The following is a 22,479-nucleotide window of genomic DNA, read 5'->3' as shown; positions in this document are numbered from 1 at the left end:
ATGGTATTCATAGGAACTGCAGAAAATTGTTCACTGCCACAAAATTTCACAATTATCAAAATTCTCAAAGATTTGTCTCTCGCTAAATTGTAAACTGCTTACAGTATATCATAAGCTTAAAATATATTGCTTTTAATTCCAGATTCCCGAATTGATAGGGTTTGCATGTTTATCGCTTGTGTATATTGCATGACATGACGTCAACAAACCGGAAGGTAGGACAGATTTTGAATATTCTAAACGCCTTGAGTATCAGTACACTGCTTGTCTGTGTTTCCAACTCGCACAGCATAAAAAATCACCTCAAATAAAAGGGCAATCATCTTTTAACTAACTTGTATCAGCATCTGAAAATTTACCCATTGTTCTGCCTAAGCAAGAAAAACGAATATGCGAATTATCTTTGGGAATATAATGTTGAAAAATTATGTCACGGTCATATTTCACTCTTTGAAACACACGCGCACAATCTTGTTTTCTCCTTATTTCCCCTAAAAAAAAAATCACCTTTTTCAACTGATAATCGTCTTTTCTTAGCTATGTTATATAGTTCTTCTATCTGCCCCTTTTGTACACACCCATGTTCTCTTTGCTATCTTTTAAAAACTGTTTTGAATATACTACTGACTTCTTGTGGGGTTGCATGTCTATTGTTCTGTTTTGACTTTTAATATTTCTGTCCTACCCTGGCCTGTTTGCTTGGTAGGTTACTCATGCGCAAATAGAATTACATCACGTCTGTCAGTAATTCAGGAATTAGAAACCAATTTTCCAACCTTGAGTAAAGACTGTTCACAGCATGGATGCATGTACTGGCCATACAATGTATGTGAAAATTTGCAAAATATGCATTACGAATTGTGAAAAGCTGTTCGTGGCAATATGGCAAATAAATACCGAAATGTAGCATGTGAAGAGAGCTTGCCAATTAAAATGGCTGGTTTACAACCCAGCTTTTGCAGATTGGTCAAAGGTTTGAATCACAAATACAAGTATTGAAATGTTACTTGCATGGCATACATTTTTTCAGCCTGTACATACATCCATAGACTGAACTAACACTATGTTGCACCTTTCCAGATATTGACAAACTATTAAGGATAGTCTGGAGCACAAGCTAAAGAAAGAAAAAAAGAGCAAGGAATGCTGGGAAATTGTCCTCAGTTTACAGGTATGTTCACACCACCCACCAAACGAATGGAATGAACATAGAAACATGGTATGATTTCAGCATGATTATAGATAGCACCTTACTTGTGGTAGTGGTCCGGACTGGAGGTAGAGCTATGGCAGCTTGTGAGTGAAAAACATGGGAACACACCCACAGGTTAGTGAGTTTATGAAGGTTTGTTACGGAAAGACAAAGAAAAGATAGCAATAGCGGTATGGTTTGGTTTGAAAGCTTGAGGGGTCTGCTAAAATATTTTCGATGCAAATGGCAGTTTATATATTTTCTGAAAGCCTGAATGTGTCATAATGCTAATATTTGGCATCCAAACAAAGAGCATTTCATTTCAGCATTAAGTCGAAAGAAAGAAGTCAAATAAACATAAACCCATCAAGCTAATAATTTCAAACCAAGTTTATAGAAGGTACAGAAAACAGAAATAAATGCAGGATGCAACCAGGGTAGTATGATAATGTGGCATAAATGAACAGAACCTAGGAAATTTGGAAACAAAACATTCTACAGTGTACAGGTAGGTGATATGACAATAAAATGATGGGTTTGACACAATGTGATAGCATGCTGCTGTTGATGTACGCCTCTGGATTTTTACATGACAACCATAATAAAGCAATGTGCACAAATTACAGAAATGGGCGATGGTTCTAGGCAGACTCTGGAACATTACATGACCACTATAACAAGACACTTTGTACAAATTATAGGAATTTGTGATAGTTTTAGGCAAACTCTGGAACATTTAATACATAACCACCAGAACAAAACACTATATGCAAGCTATAGAAATGGGAGGTGGTTCTAGAATTATTGACAGATCAGTGGACTCATTTAAATAATACGCAAATTCAATATAATAGATAGACGCAATTGGCTGAATACCAAATTTGCATATTAATTTGAATGAACTCAATCGGTCTTTGATAATTCTCTATCACCACTTATTTGCATCACGTGAGACAAAGACTGTGGTTGTCAGTGATTATGCAAATGAGATGAACATGACAAAATGAAATTGCAATGATTAACATAAATGACAATCAAAATGAAGAAATTCAATGAAACTTTGCATACAGAATGCATACATAACTAATTTAGTTTAGTTTTCACGATAAAAGTTCATTGAGTTAGATTTCCTATTTCGAAATATAAATCTGTACACATTATGTTGAAAAAGAAAAATTTTATAAAAAAAAGCAAGGAAAAATGGTTGCCTTTGTTAGTTGGAAGGATCAAGAAAAAAAATTGTCATGCAGGACCAGATGGAAGGAACCAAGGCATTTTGTTCGTATGTGTAAGGTACTTTCATATATTTTATTTTAATTTAAATGAATGCATTAATGGACTTTTGAAAAGAGCTTAAAAAGTATATTCTTATTTTTTCAAAAACAAAGATAGCAAAATCATTTCTTCAAATAGATACCATTGAGATTGTTTGTTACTATGGAAACAATAGCCTTAGACGCATCACTTTAGTACTACATGAACCAAATATCATCTACCATTTTTGAACTATAATGAAGTTCCCTCCAATACATTTGCCAACAGTTGGTTTTGATATGAATACTAACAATCCCGTACACGTGTACGAGTACTTTTCATTTTCCACAAACAAAAATTTGATAAAGTGTACAGCAAAAAGAAATATTTTCGGTTTATTATGAATCATTATCAATTTATTAATTTCTTACTGCACCTCTTAAATTATTGGTAGTTGAGAGGTCACGTTTTATTTTATAGTACTAAGTGGAGGAGACGTACAACATACAAACAAAAATAGCTGGTACTTACTACTTTCTTCACGAGTAGTAACTGTTTCATAGATAACATTACCAGAACCCTGTCTGTTATATGCACGTAAAGATATAACATATTGCGAAGCTGGAAGAAGGTTAGGTATTGTGAAATGCCTTTGGTTGGCATCGAAATTCCTCATTTTCACGTCTGGTATACCAAGTCCATAACCAATTGTATATCCACGAACCATGATGTTCAAGTCAGTTCGTGGTTGGGTCCACTCAACATGAATGTTATCCGTCATGGGATAGACTTTCAAAGAAGTTGGAGCTGGTGGAACCTGAGATTCTGTAAAACAAAGTACGAGAATCAAGGTGACTTCTCAAACAATCACAAAACAATATGATGTGCATACGCACAAGTATGCAGTATTATCTGTGTGCTAATCTGATCATTACCTGCAAGTTTGCTATCACGTATTAAGTCTGTACCAATCGTGGAATGAATACTGTGGAATACTTTATTTTAGCCGGAATTAATTTTCGCTGTAAAGACTTTTTGGGTGTGTTGTATGGAATTTATTTTCACCAATTTTTGATAAGTTGAATATCGGAAAAAAACATATTTGCTGGAAAATAGCGAAAATAAAATCTATGTAAAAATAAAGAATTTTCAGTACTTGGTGGGAAAAATCATTAGTCCTAGTTTCAAATGAAACTAACTTTATAAATCTGCTTCGACAACAAAATAATAGGTAAATTTGAACTTTCAACCCGAAGCGTACATCTGAGAAGAGTTCTGGTCAAATAGACGTTTGGATGTCTGCTTACCATCAAGATCATTAGGCAGTGTGCTTTCTCCCATCCATTCAGTTGAAGGGCCTGTACCATTGACAGTCATTGCAGACATTCTAATTTCGTATCTTGTATCTTTTGACAGACCTAGAAAAATAACGCAAAACTACTAAGTACTGGCCATATACTGTTCAATTTCACGCTTCTTACAAATACAGTACACACGCTTCTTACAAATACAGTACACACGCTTCTTACAAATACAGTACACACTCTTCTTACAAATACAGTACACACTCTTCTTACAAATACAGTACACACGCTTCTTACAAATACAGTACACACGCTTCTTACAAATACAGTACACACTCTTCTTACAAATACAGTACACACGCTTCTTACAAATACAGTACACACGCTTCTTACAAATACAGTACACACGCTCCTTACAAATACAGTACACACGCTCCTTACAAATACAGTACACACGCTCCTTACAAATACAGTACACACGCTCCTTACAAATACAGTACACACGCTTCTTACAAATACAGTACACACGCTTCTTACAAATACAGTACACACGCTTCTTACAAATACAGTACACACTCTTCTTACAAATACAGTACACACGCTTCTTACAAATACAGTACACACGCTTCTTACAAATACAGTACACACGCTCCTTACAAATACAGTACACACGCTCCTTACAAATACAGTACACACGCTCCTTACAAATACAGTACACACGCTTCTTACAAATACAGTACACACGCTTCTTACAAATCAGTACACACTCTTCTTACAAATACAGTACACACGCTTCTTACAAATACAGTACACACGCTTCTTACAAATACAGTACACACGCTTCTTACAAATACAGTACACACGCTTCTTACAAATACAGTACACACGCTTCTTACAAATACAGCACACACGCTACTGGAAAAAGTGCCAAGCAGACAATCTGGAGTTTGTTGCACACATAATGGAAAGTGACATTGCAGGTAAAAGTACGAGAATCTAGGTAACTTCTCAAACATAATTTATAAGAGAAGATAATTACCATCCAGTGAGTATGAATTCACAGCACCATCAACAGTTATGACACTACTTCTGCGACTTCCCTCCTGCTTAGATCTTAACTTGTACCCTATGATAGCACCATTGCGTGCAGATAAGGGTGGCGGATCCCAGTAAATCATGATACTGGATGTGGACTGGGGCACCATAGTGATGTTTACAGGTGGAGAACTGGGTTCTGCAAGATTAAAACTACAACTCAGCATACTGAAGTCATCTTTAGGTTTCACTATTGATTACAAATACTATACTGTAAAACTATTTATTTTCACTATTTTGATGAATTTCACTGATTTTAAATTCAGGAATTTGGCAGAAGAAACAACTAGTTCAATTATTATTTTTACATGTTCACATGGATTAAATTTAGTGGTTTTCATCCCCAGCAAAAATCACTAAATTAAAAATCGGTGAATAAAGTCAAAATTCAAGTTCCTGCTACAAAAAATATGTGTATACATACGATCAGAGTAGGTCCTGGTAACCACCTCTTCACTGGATACACCAGGTCCGTTCTCGTTGTACGCCACAACTCGGAATGAATAATCCGTGAATTTGTTAAGTCTAGTTACAGTGTAGTATAGTCCTATGACCTCTATATCCTGTTCACTATTGATTCTTGCCAACTCAGCATAGTAAAGCTTATAATGATCAATTTGACCATTTCGCCGTGTTGGGGGATCCCAGAGGACCTTGATGACAGTCGTTGACAAAGCAATTGCTCTCAGATTCATGACAGGTCCAGCTGCTTGGACTAAAATAGTAAAAGAATATTGTTAACAATATGCGATTATACGAACACCAAACAAAGAGAGACAATCACTTATGAGAGGAGTATGAATCAGAAACAGGAAAATGGTGTCCAATAGTACACAGATTTGTTGACTGCCGGTAAGGTTTGACTGTACAAGAAAATCTATGGGCAAAGATAAGGTTATAAAACTTGAATATTTCTATTTGGATTTATTAGTGAACACAGATAGTCATCATGCACATCACTACTGAGAATTTCAAGGGCTCTGGTAATTACAATGTCCAAGTAAATGTATGTATCAGATCATACCTTCTGGTTGAGTCTCAACATAGAGAACAGGCGACATTTCTCCAGCGCCATGTTGATTATAAGCTTTTATTCGGAACTCGTATCTTGTTGATGGAATCAATTCCTCGATTCTTTCTTCAACAGTTGTAGTATTCACAACTCTTTCCCTGTCAAATAACAGTCATTTTAGAAAGTCAAAAAAATACTATGCTTTATAATGAAACATAGAAACGCCCAATACATGTATTTTGTTATTTATTAAAAGCATGATACACCTTTCCTTACAGCAAATTTCAGAAGTATTGGGGCTGCCAATTTGCAAACTCACTAGCAAATTGGCTAACTGCTTGGGTTTTGACTAAACAGTTGGCTTTCGAATCTCGCTGGCGCCGACTCATGGCCGCGTCTAGTCTGGGCTCTTTTATCCGACTTGTGGCCTGGGCTCTTTCATCAACATAAAATATCCAACACCTGGACTTGAGTTGTGAAAAGTCCTTCAATTTTGAGCGACTTGGCCAAAAATGAAATCTGAAAGTTACAGCGTTTTTAGTTATACAAACTTAAAGTTTACATTTTGGACCATTAATGGTCTAAGTTAATTTATTGTCTTTACGACAATAAATCATACAGTACCGTTTCAATTCTTGCTTCAGGTGTACGCTAAACACAACTACCGGTAGCCAAGGAAGTTTGTAAAGTTTGATAATCCATAATAGCTCACATGTAGTTTTAACACAAGTAATATTGTTGTAATATAAATTTGAAAGAGACCTAATGGCTATTCAGGAAACAATGTTTATAGAGAGTGTGGTGTGCATTTCAGACTAATCTTAATGAAAAATGCTTTACATAAAATATTAATTTTTTCATATAGACCATCTTTGATCGTCTAACAGAAAATCCTATGTGCAATTCAGTGACTTCATTACACATAAGAATCTGAAAACTCAACGAAACTGAATCTACAGAGCTGCTCTATGATATTTTAATGGCTATTGGCAAGATGGATATTGTGAATCACAAAGCTGTTACATTTATTGCAGTACACATATTGCTCAAAATGTCAAAGGGTACAAACAAAATGTTGCTAACAATACAACTATAAGTAAACCATCACTGTCATTAGCTGACCTAAAACTTATTGTACTTCAAATTGCCCCCCCCCCCCATTGATTTTGGCATGTCTGTTTCAACGGGCAATATTTTTAAACTTCAATAGGTGATTTTCTGTTCACGCAGGCCGAAAGTCTGCCGCGAAAATCAATTGATTTGATTTTGAATTTTTTGTTTCGTAACTCAAAGTCGAAAGACCGATTTTTGAAAGGGGAATATTAAAGCATCTATACATACGTTTAGATACCTTACTTCACCGAAATTGACCATCATCAAATGTATACAGCACACCATTAAGCATGGAAATATCCTCCAGTTACTTTTGCGTTCGAACCCCACACGATGTTTGATCGCCACTACAACGCTATGACCATTGTTTGTCCTGTTTTTATGTGCGGTTTCATGCATAACGCAGCATCGCACAGTGAACAGAAAGTGGTCTATTACAACCGCAATTTTCGAGGAAAACAGAGGAATTTAATGCTTGCCATGAAATGTGCTTGAATGTATGATTTTCAGGATAAGCCATATTAAACTTACCTCGGAGACCCCTGCCTTCTGAAGTAGACTGAGTAGGCCATTATATTACCATTCGTAAGCCCTGGCTCTCTCCATGTCAAATCAACAAACCTGGTCGATACTAACTGAGGCAGTACATCCCTTGGAGCAGTAGGTACCAGTCTGGAACCTGGCGACGTATCTGTACCTACCATGGCAGTAGGGGATGGTGAAGTAGTGGTGGTACTGATCAGTACAGGCATTGTGGGTAAGGATTCATCTGATGGTGGTGGTGGTCATGGGTAAAACAGGGAGACACAAAAAAAAAAAAAGACAAACATGCAAAAATAAATACAGCAAACTAAGTGGGGGGTTAAAAGCCATGAGAAGCAAGTTTATTACGGTGACCTCTGACCTAAGTGCAGGAATCATGCAGGATTGCTACAAGCTGAGGCATTCTACAACTCAGACGGTTGAAACGATTAGAAATATCATGCCTCAATGCAATTGCAAAAATATTATTTATACGTTGGAGGCCAAACAATAGGCAGCAGCGTACAGCACTATAGGTATCAATGTGTTAATTGTCCACAAGCATCTTTACTGAACTGATTGTAAAACATACCAAGTTGAAGAATTAGGGAATGTCAATACATTAACTTATTTAATAACCAAATGTACAAACACGCATCAACGACAAATCATATCTACATACTCCACATTAGTAATTCTTTCCTTTTAATTTATTTTTAATTTATTTTTGGCAGCCATTTCATCATTCAATTAGATTTAGGTACCTCAAAGAATAATTTAACTAAGTTTGTGTTAAAATAAAAGTGCATCTTTAAATGTACTCTCTAGTATTCTTTTTATCAAAGAATTATTTTAAGTGTGTTTATATACATCAGCACTAATAAAAGATGTACATTTCCAAACATTTAGGTGTTGTAGCTTGTCGTTATGTGCTTTTGTTGAAATCATTCACATACAAAACGGAATCAAAAGAAAAAATATTACATTTACACCTGTGAGGGCGCTAAATCACATAGTGTTCAAATAAACAATTTTTTTTTAAAAAACTTGAGAAATAAAAATTTTACAATATCAAACTTGAAATACGCAGCATTAGGTAATGACAAATTCTGCAGCTTTTATGAATGACTACAAAAATAAACACTGTATTTGGACACTTTAAAATGTCCCAAAGGAATCTGAGAAATGAGTACGAAAAGCAGAGGTCATGGCAGCTTGCCATTAGTGTGCGTGTTCAAAAAACAACTCTTTTTCTCTCACTATTTCACCTGACCTGCACACCTATTTGTAACTGAATTAAACGAACTAAAGCCTGGTAATGAGTTTCGCTTCATGCTATTAACCGGGCCAATAAATCTTGATCGGTTCGCATCATAAACTTTGTACAGGCAACAAAATCTTAATTCACAGTCTACTATTTTATGACGATCTCCCTGATGGATGATTCCAATTTATGTCCATTTATAGTATATTCTCACACATGACTGTTTCAGACATTTTACGACTCACGACTTGCATCACCCGCAAGGTGTTTTTCGGCTCACTTCATTTGATGATTGGCCAGTTGATAAAAGATCCTATCTTTTTTGTGGAACACCGAGATAGTTGTATATATTATGCAATTCCAGATATATTTAGCTAGCAAATGAAGCCAATACTATCCAGATTGCCCATAAATCTGCATTAGAAGCTGCATTCCCAATAGAAGTGGCACTCATTCATTTTGAACAATTGATAACCAAAAAAACAAAATGGTGGCAAGTAGAAATGTACTCTGAAAGTAAGCCAATGCCTGACTTACCAGCTACTGAGTGACACTAGATATAATCCCAACCACTTATTGTAAAAACTATAGTGTATTTAATTTTCCCCTGTAAGGATTTATTTAACGTGATATTTTTAAGGACATTTGCAATTAAATTATAAGAAAATCACTGATAGGCTAACCTAAAAGACCACCAATGGTCTCCTGCTGCAAAAATACATTGTGTCATTTTAATCTCACAAAATTAGAATTTACAAAACTTTAATTCAAAGAGGAGCAAAATTTAAACCAAATGAACTCGTATTCATATGCAACACAAACATATTCGGATAGTTGCCTTCAGCTCAATAAGCCATTTTCACATATAACACGGCTTCTACAACATTGCCTGCTAGCCTTACAGATTGTAACACCATTCAGTAATACAGTATTAGAGAAATATATAACAGAAATCAGGTATCAAACTTTACAAAAGCTTAATTTTCAGTTTATCTATGCATACAGCAGGACTTGGTACTTTGCTCTACATGTTAATCCCACCAAAAAAAAGAACACGAAAAAAAAAAAAAAATAAGATTTTAATTTTGTTAATATATAAACTTCAGATTTATGAGGGATTATAAGAAACACATGTTCACTTTAATACATCAAATCAAAAATTACCACGCTTAACACTTCTGTTTCCATGGCAACCAAACGCAGACAGCATCCATGGCGCCAGTCTAATGCCCATAGGCTGATTGATGGTATACATGTCAGATATTCTAACTGTACGGTGCTGCCTTTTAAATCAAGTATAATCAATTTATTCACACCTACACCTGAGGTGAAGTCCTCTAAATGTATTTATAATTATACGTAATCAATCGCATCTAGCTGTAACTAACTGCATGATCTACGCTTAAAGTAGTGTGCACGGCATCTTGCGGTGATTTCGTAACCAACTTTCTCACAGGCGAAACATTAGCGACAATTGGAAAAACAAATATAGCTGATTTAATGGAGTCTTCAATTTAAGTATTTCATTCAAATCTATGTTCGGGAACTGATCCTACAGTTTCAAAAAAAAAAAATGATACAGCGAAAACAATGCTGTTTCATGTTTCCATGGAAATGGAGCTAAATATTTGTATATAAAGCAATGAACATCGTCATGCAATTTTTTAGACCAACTTTCTTGATGAGTAGGCTTCTATCTTTACGTTGTATGCTATTCACGTGCATCTGACGTATATAATTATGTGTCGTTTTCGCACCACTTAACAGTAAGCATTCATTTTATCAATTGTGCACATTTTTGAGATAAACTTGACAATCTTGGTCAATTACTACTAAAAGGAAAAAAAACTGTCACAGAATCTTGCTAAAATATAATTTCATGAAAAAAAAAAATCACTAGATCAATGAGTATGTTGTAATTAACATGGCTATATACGGATATTATGTTGAACAACAATCCAAAATACCGAGATATACTACCTACTGTATGTTTATAGTACACTAATTATATACAAACAATTTCAAGATAGTAGAAGATGCTCACTTTGATGAATCTCACAAAAAATTTGATTTCAAAAAAGCAACTATGAAGCAATGGAGCCATAATCTTTTTTCTACTATGAATTACTAGAATTATTTTTATATGATAGATTAATTTATGCAAAGGAAATATTATAATGCGTTGCATGTTGATATGAATGTCAAAATCATTACTCGCACACATACACAAACACATGAATACTACAGCTTGGATGGTTTCTGAAATACAAATCTGACACAAGAGGGCGCTGTCTTACCTCTATCTACGATAATTAGCTGAGCACTAGTCTGTATATTGCCTATATCATTGCTTGCTTTACATTGATACAGGCCTTCGTCCGACTTCACTAGGCCTAGTATTTTAAGATTGGTCCCCTCAACAATTTTGAAATAATCACTCGGTGTGATGGTGTCACCATTTTTTATCCACTCAATGGTTGGGAACGGGACTCCGTACACTTTGCATTCAAAATTGATGTCGCTGTTCACTTCTGCAAATAAACTGGTGGGTTCCTTTTCATATCGCGGTGTAACTGAAATAAACAGGAGTAAAATACAGACATAACATAATATTTTGGCAGATTTTTGCAACTCAACACATAACTACAAATGTATGTTTATATCTCTATGCTTGTGGATTACCATAAAACATATCAACATTTTTTTACATACAGCAATATATAATAAAAAAAAGCAGTTTAAACAATATTCCACTAGAACTCTGAAGAATGTCATCTTGCACATTGTAAACATAATAAAAACCCCCACAAGATAATAATTTACAAAATAATAAAAAATAACTAACTGCTGGACACCTTCCTGTGTTTCATCTTGTACAGGAAGGAAAATGACAAAATCTTTCGAAAAAACACTCGTCTACACAGAATTGAGAACATATCATTTTTAACTATTAATATACAGGAAAAATAACAGTGGTAATATCTAGAATGGTAATTTTCATGATTAATGATAAGAAATGCCAGATGGGAACACTGACAAATTTAATCCTGGAATGTAGTAGCCACAATCTGATTTCAAATACTCTCCTACTCGTCTCCAGTTATTCATACTCAGTTGTTTTTAGGTCGAGCACCTTGACGAGCCTCTTTATCAAATTACCACACCCCCCCCCCTCCAAAAGTGAATTCAGAATAGGTAACTGTTTTAGTCTCAAAAATATTCTGAAGTAACTGATTCTGTTTGTATATTTTCCAAGTACAGTCAAATTTATAATGGTGAATTTGTCCATTAAACAATATTTTTTTTTTTTTTTTTTTTTTTTACAAATGATTGAGCAGAAATTGACATTTTTAAGTTAAGAGCACCAGCTATCTGAACTGGACTGGACTGTATTTTGTTAAGTAAGAATTTTCATCTGGCGTTTTCTTCTTTTTTTTGGAGACAAAAAACAAAAATCATACTTGCATGAGACAAAAAATTTTTTTCTTCATGCAAACATGTGAATAGTCAAACAACACAATTTGAGTTATAACAGTTTTAATTTTCTATGTCAGTAAAAATTGGTTAATATTCACTGAATCCTAAAGACAGTAGAGTACTTTTTTGAAATGGTCTCAAAGTATGGCGGGTATTGAATTGCAAAAAATCATAGCAGCAAAAAGTTATCACTATGCTTTGCAAAATAATCAATTCCCTGTTATTTCAACCTAAATACGATCATGTACATCGTTTGTAAGTTTGTCATCTAGCAAATTAATCAGTGGTCATGAGCGATTCGTCTTTTGAAATATTTCCATCTTTAAACGAGCGCTTCAATTCATCATAGAGATCAAACATATGCCGCTGTATCCTCATCTTGCGTCTCCGAACAATTATGAAACATTGACTGCAAATAGCAACATCTGAACACTTGTCAAAATCAGCAGTTTCCAAGAAAAAAAAAAAAAATCTAATCCAGCCTCTTAAACAAATGAAATTTACGAGAAATGGTGATGGTGTTACGAGGGCGGAAGCTTGAGGACATGATACGTGCCTCTGAGAGATGACTCAATTCGTGATTTGCGATGGAGCCAGAATGTCTGCATTAACAATGTACACTCAATAATCTGCAGAGTTTAAAGTGATGGTAAATTTGCTCGATGGTTGAGATATTTTACCCTTTCCTTCAGAGAGTAAATTAATTGCCAGTGTCTAATAATACTAATGGAACATGTCTAATTAGAGACCATTCACATCTGTCACTTTCCTGGCTAAAGTTCAAGTAGTGCAATCCAACTATTTTACGACCCAATCCGCTGCTACCACATGCTCTCGCACACCTTAAAACAGTTCTCAAAAAAATATATTTGAAATCAATTCAAGTCTAATTTCTATAAATATGAACATTTTCCAGTATCAGTTAAAAACTATTTTTAATCAAGACTGCAGCTAAATAGATATTTTAGATGATCTAAAATTGGTGGTGTTGTAAATGGTGTTCACAAAGACGTCATCAGAGAATGATCATCACCACAATGGACAGTGTTTAACCACTGAAATGCAAGCACCATACGCTGTATGGTTTTGATGGACAAGGCATTACCGTAACCGAAAATGAAATGTTATTTTCAGAAAATCAAGCTTCAGCTTATTTTTCCCCATTCAACTAAATTTTCTAAAATTACATTGATAAAAGTGTCATAATGCATTAAATTCATGAACTCGTTAAAATATCAAAAAGCATGTGAAAGCATAATGCTTTTGCAACATCAAAATAAATTATCCAGATATCTAATATCGTTGTGAAACTGTCAGTTATTTCTTACTTTATAGTAACCTAGGGCACTTCAAATAAATTAATCGTTGAATAAAGACAAATTACGAAACATTTATATGTGTGCCTCCTTTGCTAAAGTGTGACAACTACTCAACAAAGTCCAGGTCAAGGAGAAGAACAATCATTTTAAGTTAAATGCATCCAATTTATCATTTTCTCAATTTACATACATGCGTCATCAAATTTGTTAACATTTATTTTTGCAATATACTAAACTGTCAGAAAATCTCGCCTCGGGGCAGCTGAACAAGTTCCTGCCAACACACATTGCAAGAAGTACTAAAAATGGGCCGTCTATATTTACCCAAGTATTTTACTTAAATCTTAAAAGAAGCTGCAAGTCAAAAGAATTACGCAAACTTTTGCTTACACAATAAAATCTATTTTTTTTAACAGTAAATTAAATCCTATAAATTATTTTCCCTTAAGACTTACACAAGGTTGCCCCTTTAACACAAACTAAACTGCAAACATACATGTCTCCCTCTAGTGGCAGGTATTGGACATTCAATGAGAATAATTTTTTGATTCACACTTTCATAACTTGACAAATCATACTACAGGGTTGAATCAGGGAGGGAGGGAGGGAGGGAGGGAGGGAGGGAGGGAGGGAGGGAGGGAGGGAGGGAGGGAGGGAGGGAGGGAGGGAGGGAGGGAGGGAGGGAGGGAGGGAGGTGTAGTGTTGGGGGGCACCTATCCAACCATACCTTGCACAAGTAGTTCTACCCTTGCATCAATATTGGTATTGGTTATGACATTACTTGCTGAACAAATGTAAGTTCCTGTATCTTGCTCCGTTGCACTCTTTATGCGAAGATTATAAGCACCAACATAAGAATAATGATAGTCAGGATTCCGACTGAAATATAAAGAAAAATTGGTGTAACTTTAATAGCACAGTTCATCATGTAGATATGGTGTACCATCATTTCATATGGCCATGTCAAGAAAACATCCAGAGTTATGAGGGAAGCAGAATTGTAATTGCATATTACAGCGCATGACATGGTGGGATGGGAGTGTGTACATATACTTTGCAATCTGAGCAGTCGCTGGGTTAGTATGGCTTGGTGTAGCTGGTGTATATATCTGGTAGCGATGCCTATGTGTGGGCTTTGAATACAAACAACGCTCAGCACCATCAATGAAGTTTGATTGACAAACCTCATTGATGGTACTGAACTTACCTTGCATGAAACAAACTGTAACCGACCTCACTGTGATGACGCTTACGTTGTGGAGTACGGAACAAGGGCCCAAAGCATGCGCACTGCGAACACAATAATCTGTGCCACGGGTCACAATTGCTTTGTTGATGTAGAAGAAGGGGCAAAATTGTTACCAAATTTGAAAGATTATCAATGACAATTATATAAGAAAACCAAGAATTTGAATATTCCAGAGTGACAGCAGACTCAACTGATAAGTAGAAGAGTTAATTATTCAATGTGTAATAAATTCTGTTTTCTCCGGTGAACAGAACACATGTAACAGAGGGGTGGAGGGGTGTTAGCTAATTATATACCGTAGTGCAGTTTTTTAAAGGCACATAATATCTTGACAGTTTATTGCACATTTATTATATACAACTGAATATACCCAGTAGTATAAACTTTGAATATTTTCAGCTAGCGATTTTTACAATTTACCGTATTACCCCGGGCACGCGCCCCTCCCTGGGCAAGCGCCCACCCCCTGTTTTCACAAAAGTTACATGTTGGGGACATCTTCGGTTAAACGCCCAGAGTGATTTTTAGCCAAGAATTAGGTCAACAATAAAGTTTTATTTGTTAAAAACGAACGCGTTTGATTTATTTAAATAGTGCGTTTGTTACGGTAGTTCTCTTTTTGGAGTGTGTGGTTTTGTTTGTGTTTTACGTAAAAACTCATTGGAAGAGCATCGCCAGGCAATGGACGCGGGACTCTTTGGCAACGACCAAAAACGTATCCGTGTCCAGCCATTGGTTGGCCACGTAGAGGTCAAAATACGCGTTCAGTTTTGCTCTTCCGTTTCACCCCCTCCGGAATGTTCTACTTTCGCAGCCTAATCGCAGGTTTTTCGAAAAACGTCAAAAAAACACAAGAATTAGTGGAAATGTTTCTATTTGGGGCGGATTATTGATAGAGGATAATGTCTTTATTACAAAAATACTGAAAAACCGTGAGTTTTTGCCTTAGTTATTTTTTTATCGGCGAAAAACTGCGAACTCGGCAAATTTGGTTGCACAACTTCCCTCTATCATGTACACCCAGCGACAACGATGCCAGCTGACTGTGAACGAGAGCTAGCACTTTTGAGACATTGCTACTTTCTTTCCATCCCTCATCACAGCTATGGCATTACGGTCATGTGGATTATTTTTCTGTCGTTGAAGAAAAAAACATTTTGCCGACCTCAAGTCCATTACGATAACCATAATGAGGCATGCCGACGATGGGAACTTGTTGCATCATAATTTTGTCTTGTATGTGGGTGCGTGAATAAATCATGTTAATGAGGTCGACCAGAGTTCATTTTCAGTCTGTTTTTTATGTATCAGTAATAAAAGTTTTTTTTTGTTTCATAACCCTGTCTGCTATTCTTCAGTAATTACGATGCGATGTATCAATACGTGCATGAACAAAATTATGCTAATGAGGTCATCGCCTACTTGGATTACAAGCGGTAGTTTTTCCCGGCCGTTTCGACTTGCACTGATCACGGTTACTAATGTAACCGTGCATTGATTACAATATTTACCATAGTTTGTAGTCAATTTCAGTGAGTAATACAACTTCATTCGCTGACATAAAACAAGTTTTATTCTTGAAATTCGACCCCGTGTCTTAGTGTTCCCACAGATCTTGACCGAGTGCTCACGTTTATTGAAACCTCGCATAAATCAAGAAATAAGTACGTGTACAAAGTGTACGAAAGCATTCCTTTATTTGACCTTATCATACGATCACAAAAACAACTTTTTAAAATCTGTTTTGGGGTGGTACTCGGGTAAGCGCCCACTCGCAATTTTTCCTGATTTTGTATGTTCAGGCCCCTGGGCGCGTGCCCGGGGTAATACGGTAGATGATTTATGACGCTAATATTACCGGTACATAGAAGTTAACACGAGTCAGGGACTCAAGTGTAATTTTCACAGATAAATCTTTTGACAATTTTTAGGAGTAATCGTGAGCTTTGAAAGCTCATGAGTGGAAGAGGAAGGGGATGGAAAATTGCACAACAAATCCTAAATAATATCTGATTGAAATCCAAGAAATATTGTTGGAATACTCAATATATATTACATTGAAATACTGGATTGCAAAATAAGATTAAATCATTGATATAATTGATGTCAGAACAAACAACGCTAGAAATTGGATTCAAAAAGAAGCAGATATTGATCAGCCAGGAATATGAATGCGATCAATTAAAATGTTTGGGTATGTAACTTGTCGCTGTGTGGTTTGTGAATTTATTATTTAATCATTATTCGTGTGGTTATGCATACAATGTTACTATGGCAACCTGTGAAAAACATGAAACACTTTAACTTGTCCATCAATTAGTTGCAGGTTTATTCTGCAAGAGGTTAAAATATTGTAAAATTTCATAAAAGACTAATTTACATGATTCTCAGAAAATTACAAAATATTGCAACAGTGACAATGTTCACTGAGGTCCTTTCTATAAGACAGGAAGTCAAAGTTTTATGAATATCATCGTCACAAATTCCTCTAGTCAAATCACAACAATGTGCAGTAGGTAGAATTTAAATTAAGAGTCGCATCACACAGCAAACAGTTGTAAGAATCCTTTGCAGGAAGAAGACTAATTGCATATCAGCGGTTAACTTTCATCTATCTCTTGTCTGAGCAATCTTGGGAGACGAGTAAAACAACACATCCCTTGGGGAGCAAGTTTAATCAAGAACTACATATAACTAGTCATTGTTAATGACACAGTCCCCGTCCCAAATTTTGTGATCTGAAATATCAATTTGATGCTGATGAAGTCATTGAGATTAGATTGAAACCATTAATAGGAGATGGATTTGTAAAAAATTATGATTTAGTGCTTTTACACAAGAATTGGACATTGGGCAGTCATATTGAATCAAGTTACAAAAAACAAGTGGCGTACACAACAGATTGTTTATTTACATCAAAACACGTGTTCCGTGTAGTAGTAATATGGCCAAAAATAAAAACAGCCGTTATTTGGCCATCTTTGATCTGATTATGAAACACACTGATATGTATGATGTATGTGCCAAATACGAATGAAAATGGTACATAAGTTGTGGAAATATAGTAGTAAGGCCAAAAAGTCAGATTGCTGTCAATCGACCATCCTTGACCAGATTTTGAAACAAATTGTCATGGACATGCATCCTAACATATATAAAGTACATGTATGTGCCAAATTTGAATGAAAACTGACAGAGCACGTGCAAGATACCGCATAAAAAAAAACCCACAAGATGCCTGCCAGTCGACCATCTTTGATCCAATTGCGAAATAAATTGTACTGGACATGTATCCTAACATGTATAATCTATGTACCAAGTTTGAATGACAACTGACAAAGCATGTCCAAAATACAACATTTTCAAAAAACAAGATGGCTGCCAGTCGGCCATTTTGAATCGAATCACTAAACCACTGCATGTGCATATGTCCCACATAAGGTACTAGGCACATGCAAAGAATGAACTGAATCAGTCCACAGGATTCTGAAATATTACTATTGACAGACTGATGCACGAACAGACGGACGGACAGACTCAGGAACTCATGGATGGTCGGGGACATGTATCCTAACATGTATGATCGATATACTAAATTTGAATGAAAACTGACAAAGCATGTCCAAAATACAACATTTTCAAAAAACAAGATGGCTGCCAGTCTGCCATCTTTGATCCAATTGTGAAATAAATCGTCATGGACATGTATCCTAACATGTATAATCTATGTACCAAATTTGAATGAAAACTGACAAAGCATGTACAAAATACAACATTTTCAAAAAACAAGATGGCTGCCAGTCGGTCATTTTGAATCGAATCGCTAAACCACTGCATGTGCACATGTCCCAGATAAAGTACTAGGCACATGCAAAGAATGATTGGAATCGGTACAAGGGATTCTGAGATACGACTCCGGACGGACGCACGAATGGAGACCGAATTATAAGTCCCCGTTTTCGGACTTCGTCCGAACGGGGACTAATAAAATGTATACAGATATCCCTTATATATATTTATTCTACAGGTTTTTGTGTATTTTCTCAGTTTCGGAATTAATTTTCGCTGAAAAGACTTTTTGGGCGTTTTGTATGGAATTTATTTTCACAGATTTTTGACAAGTTTGAATGTAAAATATAGAAAAAAAATGGTATATTCGCTGGATTTTATTTTCACTGAATCATTTCTTCAGTGAAAATAGAGAAAATTAATTCCAAGCGAAAACAAAGTATTTTACGGTATCTATATATTAAACTGCAACATCGAAATATTGATCCACCGGCAAAAAAAATTGAACATTCAAATTATGGAGAGTGCAATTTGTTTTCAAAATAAACAATTATATAATTGAAGTTTCGAAAACAATCTGCAATTTCCTAAAGTTAAGTTAAGTATTTTATAATTGTTATCAATTATAACGACTAAGTGCCAAAAAATAGACAATGCAAGCTCAAGACTATGGTTTTAATCAAGCCAGAAAAACCATGAAAGACTCTTGGTTTAATGCTCAACATTATTTTATTCACCAGAAACTTATTAGTCAATAAAAATACACTACTTTATATAAATGGCTTCTAATAGAATAAATATGGTATTTAGTTTTGGGAAAAGTTTTTCTTATGGTATTGTAGTAATGTATGCACTTACATAAATGACACAGGTGCATCCATGGTTAAAATAATTCAATTCTTGGTTTACATGCATTTCTATTAGAGACGTGCTTTAAATGGAGCAAATATGGTAAGGACCTATGCAGTACTGGCAACATATTTGAAGGGTATAGTAGGTTATAATTTCTCTCAGATGTACCGGTACACAGCATGCCTGAGATCATCATACCCAGCTGCATTAGGATCATCCACTGCTTAGGTTACAGGAATTCACAGATTCAGAAGATAAGGAACCATCATAAAAACGAAAACATTCTGAGGCTAATTCAAAGGGTAGTCATGTTGACCCAACTTCGGTTACGAAGCGATAACCCTGGTAATGGAGAAAAATGCTCACAGGCAGTACAGACTGGGTGGTGCTTGACAAATGAAAGTTTCACCTGAAATAATATTCAACTGCTATATCTGGAATTCAACTTTGTAGACTGATGCCTCCAAAAAGTTGGAATCTGAGATCTGAGAACTCAGAAAATGCACGAGTATGCTGTTAAATAAGTACACCAATCAATTATAAACATTTATGTTTTTGTAAGAAATTTCTATGATTACCCAGAATGCATTGAAACACATTACTAGTATTCCCGACTTACAAACTATGCATTTAGCCAATTAGCATACCGATCCTATGATCACCCAGGATGCATTGCATATTGATCACACACTTGTGTCAGATGAGTACATGTCTGAAATCTGAATTTACAAACTTCAGAAATATGAAGAGATTTATAGGAAACTTAAGTTTGAATGATTATTTAATTATTCTAGGTGATTTATTCAATTAAATAATTCAAAATCTAGATGGCAAAAGTGTGAAAAATCTTGTTTGAAGTGCTTACAAGTGAAGGAGTAATGGTAGTCAGTAACAAATGGCATTACTAGTCAGTAAATTAACAGGCAAATAGAGATTTTTTCAGGCAATAAATCTGCTCGGGATTCGCAACTTATTGAACACACTTGCCGTTGAAATTGCAATCGTCAGCAAATGATGTCCACATGTGATCTGTCATGATCTGAACCACTTATTTATAGTATTTTTTTTTGCATCCTTACATGCAAATATTCGGTGTAAACTTTTGAAACATTTCAGTTGAGACAGCGAGATGCTGTTTATGATTGTAAGATTTTGGAAATACTCTGAATAATAAACTAATGAATCGGTCCAGAGTTTTGTAGACAGGTCTTACATATGGGACAGTCTGTGCATGCGAGTTGCCATGGTAATGTACTGAAGTCATGCAGATAGCCATTCAGTAATGACAGAGAATGCAGTGCTGACTACGTATTTATGTAGTGATTTACCAGGCCATTCTTCAGAGCATTCTCAATGTCTGGATTCTAAAATTTCATTTCGCGAATGCCCGAAAATTATCACAAAAATTGACCGAGGTAGAATGGTTCACAGTAGTTTACTATTTACCTTGGTGTTATTGGTTGACCATCTTTCCACCATGTGACTGTAGGTCTAGGATTGGCATTCACCGCACATTCCAATACAACGTCTCCGCCTTCCAAAACTTCTGCATTTTGTGGTCTTGAAGCAAATTCTGGTCGCCTAACCATTGAACCACCTGGTGAAGAATACATTCAAGTTTATTTTAGTTTTTATCGTTATTAATAATAGTTTCATTTGCATATTAGGAACAAAATTGACAATCAGAAGTATCAAAGCAACCAATGACTGCCATACGATAAGAGCAAGTTGTTCTCATTCATATTACACCTTTTAGTTAGCGTTCAATCAAAGCAAAAAAGTTGTGTGACGACTGAAGATTTCGTTTGTGAGATTGGTAAGCCATATTCTGTTTCTGCAGATGCATAATAGAATCACCACTAAGCACTACACACCAAATAAGAAATTTTCAATAGTAGTTTTCAAGAAAAATTTGAAAAGATGACAGTCGAACGCCAGTCGGTCAGCCAGTGCAAAATAATTCGTTTTATTTTAGAGCATAATATCAGAGTTGTTTTACTAGGGCAGAACAACGCCAGTTTTGCCTCCTTGAAGATGACAATTTTTAAGATCCCTCATGTGGAAAAACACACTATGCTGAATTCTCATGTTAAACTACAAAGCAAAGAAATTCTGACATTCAGTGTAGATTTTGTGAGAGCAATAAACACAAAGGCAGTCTCAGACAGCCTTAGGAGACGCCCTTTTAATAACACAGAGTGGAGACATCCTTTTAATAACAGGCAAACGCATTGGACTTTTCAAAGTGAAACAAGAAGGAACAGTTTTCAGCATATCGCAGACACTCCAATTTATCTTTTGACGAAAATGCTGAATTATAATCTCTGCATTTAAGTCTTCTGGGTGCAAGCATAAGTGTCTCATATGCACGAATGTTTATTGCAACATCATACGCAAGTACAAGAAAGAACTCCATCTGTCTAAGGTCTGTGAACGATAGCAGAGTCTATAATCATGGTTACTATCAGTAACACAGTTGAACATTGGGATCCAAATATCCATATAACATACATACGATACAAAACGATGTTAGCTTTTCTGGAAACAAAAACTTCGTAAGAGATGTCACGAACATTTGATGTCCGAAAAAAAAAATTAGCGTGCAAATAAATTTCTGAAGGATTAAACTCACTGAAAATGATTGATAATGACGCTTCTTCACTTCGCCGCATTCCTTCAATGTTTGTTGCTCGACATCGATAGTCGGCTTCGTCTGACATCTTGACATTTTTTATTTCGAGAGTACCGCTTTCTAGTTCTGTATACCTCTCGTCCACATTAGTCGCAAGATCTAAATTTACTCTATTTTTCTGCCACCTGGAAAAGATGCAAGATTGTTAATTTTTATGTATTACCGTTTAACACCATCCTAAAAATAACTACATGGCAAAGTAAAAGAACACAAAATTACAAGTTTAATGTTGGTGTTCAACATCGATTGAGAATTGTTCATGGAACATTCCATGCAAAAAATCTGCAACATCTGGATGCTCGTGTATCACTAGAAGACGCTCACATAATACAGGAGAATACTTGA

General features: G+C 35.5%; 1 protein-coding gene across 9 annotated transcripts in view; it reads right to left on the bottom strand.

Annotated features, from left to right (window-relative positions):
- NEO1 (neogenin homolog 1) overlaps positions 1-22,479 on the bottom strand; it is a 102,063-nt gene that overhangs the window by 16,046 nt on the left and 63,538 nt on the right. For 6 of the 9 annotated variants that reach the window (XM_085494766.1, XM_085494771.1, XM_085494767.1 and 3 more), the window contains exons 4-14: positions 22,075-22,259; positions 20,889-21,039; positions 14,280-14,431; positions 11,054-11,329; positions 7,502-7,739; positions 5,870-6,015; positions 5,270-5,560; positions 4,790-4,984; positions 3,754-3,864; positions 2,978-3,271; positions 1,255-1,293 (exon numbers count right to left, since the gene is read on the bottom strand). In XM_085494766.1, the coding sequence (XP_085350892.1) occupies positions 1,255-1,293; positions 2,978-3,271; positions 3,754-3,864; positions 4,790-4,984; positions 5,270-5,560; positions 5,870-6,015; positions 7,502-7,739; positions 11,054-11,329; positions 14,280-14,431; positions 20,889-21,039; positions 22,075-22,259 (2,078 nt within the window). 9 annotated transcript variants of the gene reach the window in all.

The sequence above is a fragment of the Saccoglossus kowalevskii genome, chromosome 21 (genome assembly GCF_978046115.1).
Source record: "Saccoglossus kowalevskii chromosome 21, keSacKowa6.1, whole genome shotgun sequence".
In the NCBI taxonomy this organism is placed as follows: Eukaryota; Metazoa; Hemichordata; class Enteropneusta; family Harrimaniidae; genus Saccoglossus; species Saccoglossus kowalevskii.
This window is presented reverse-complemented; position numbering and strand designations above follow the sequence as displayed.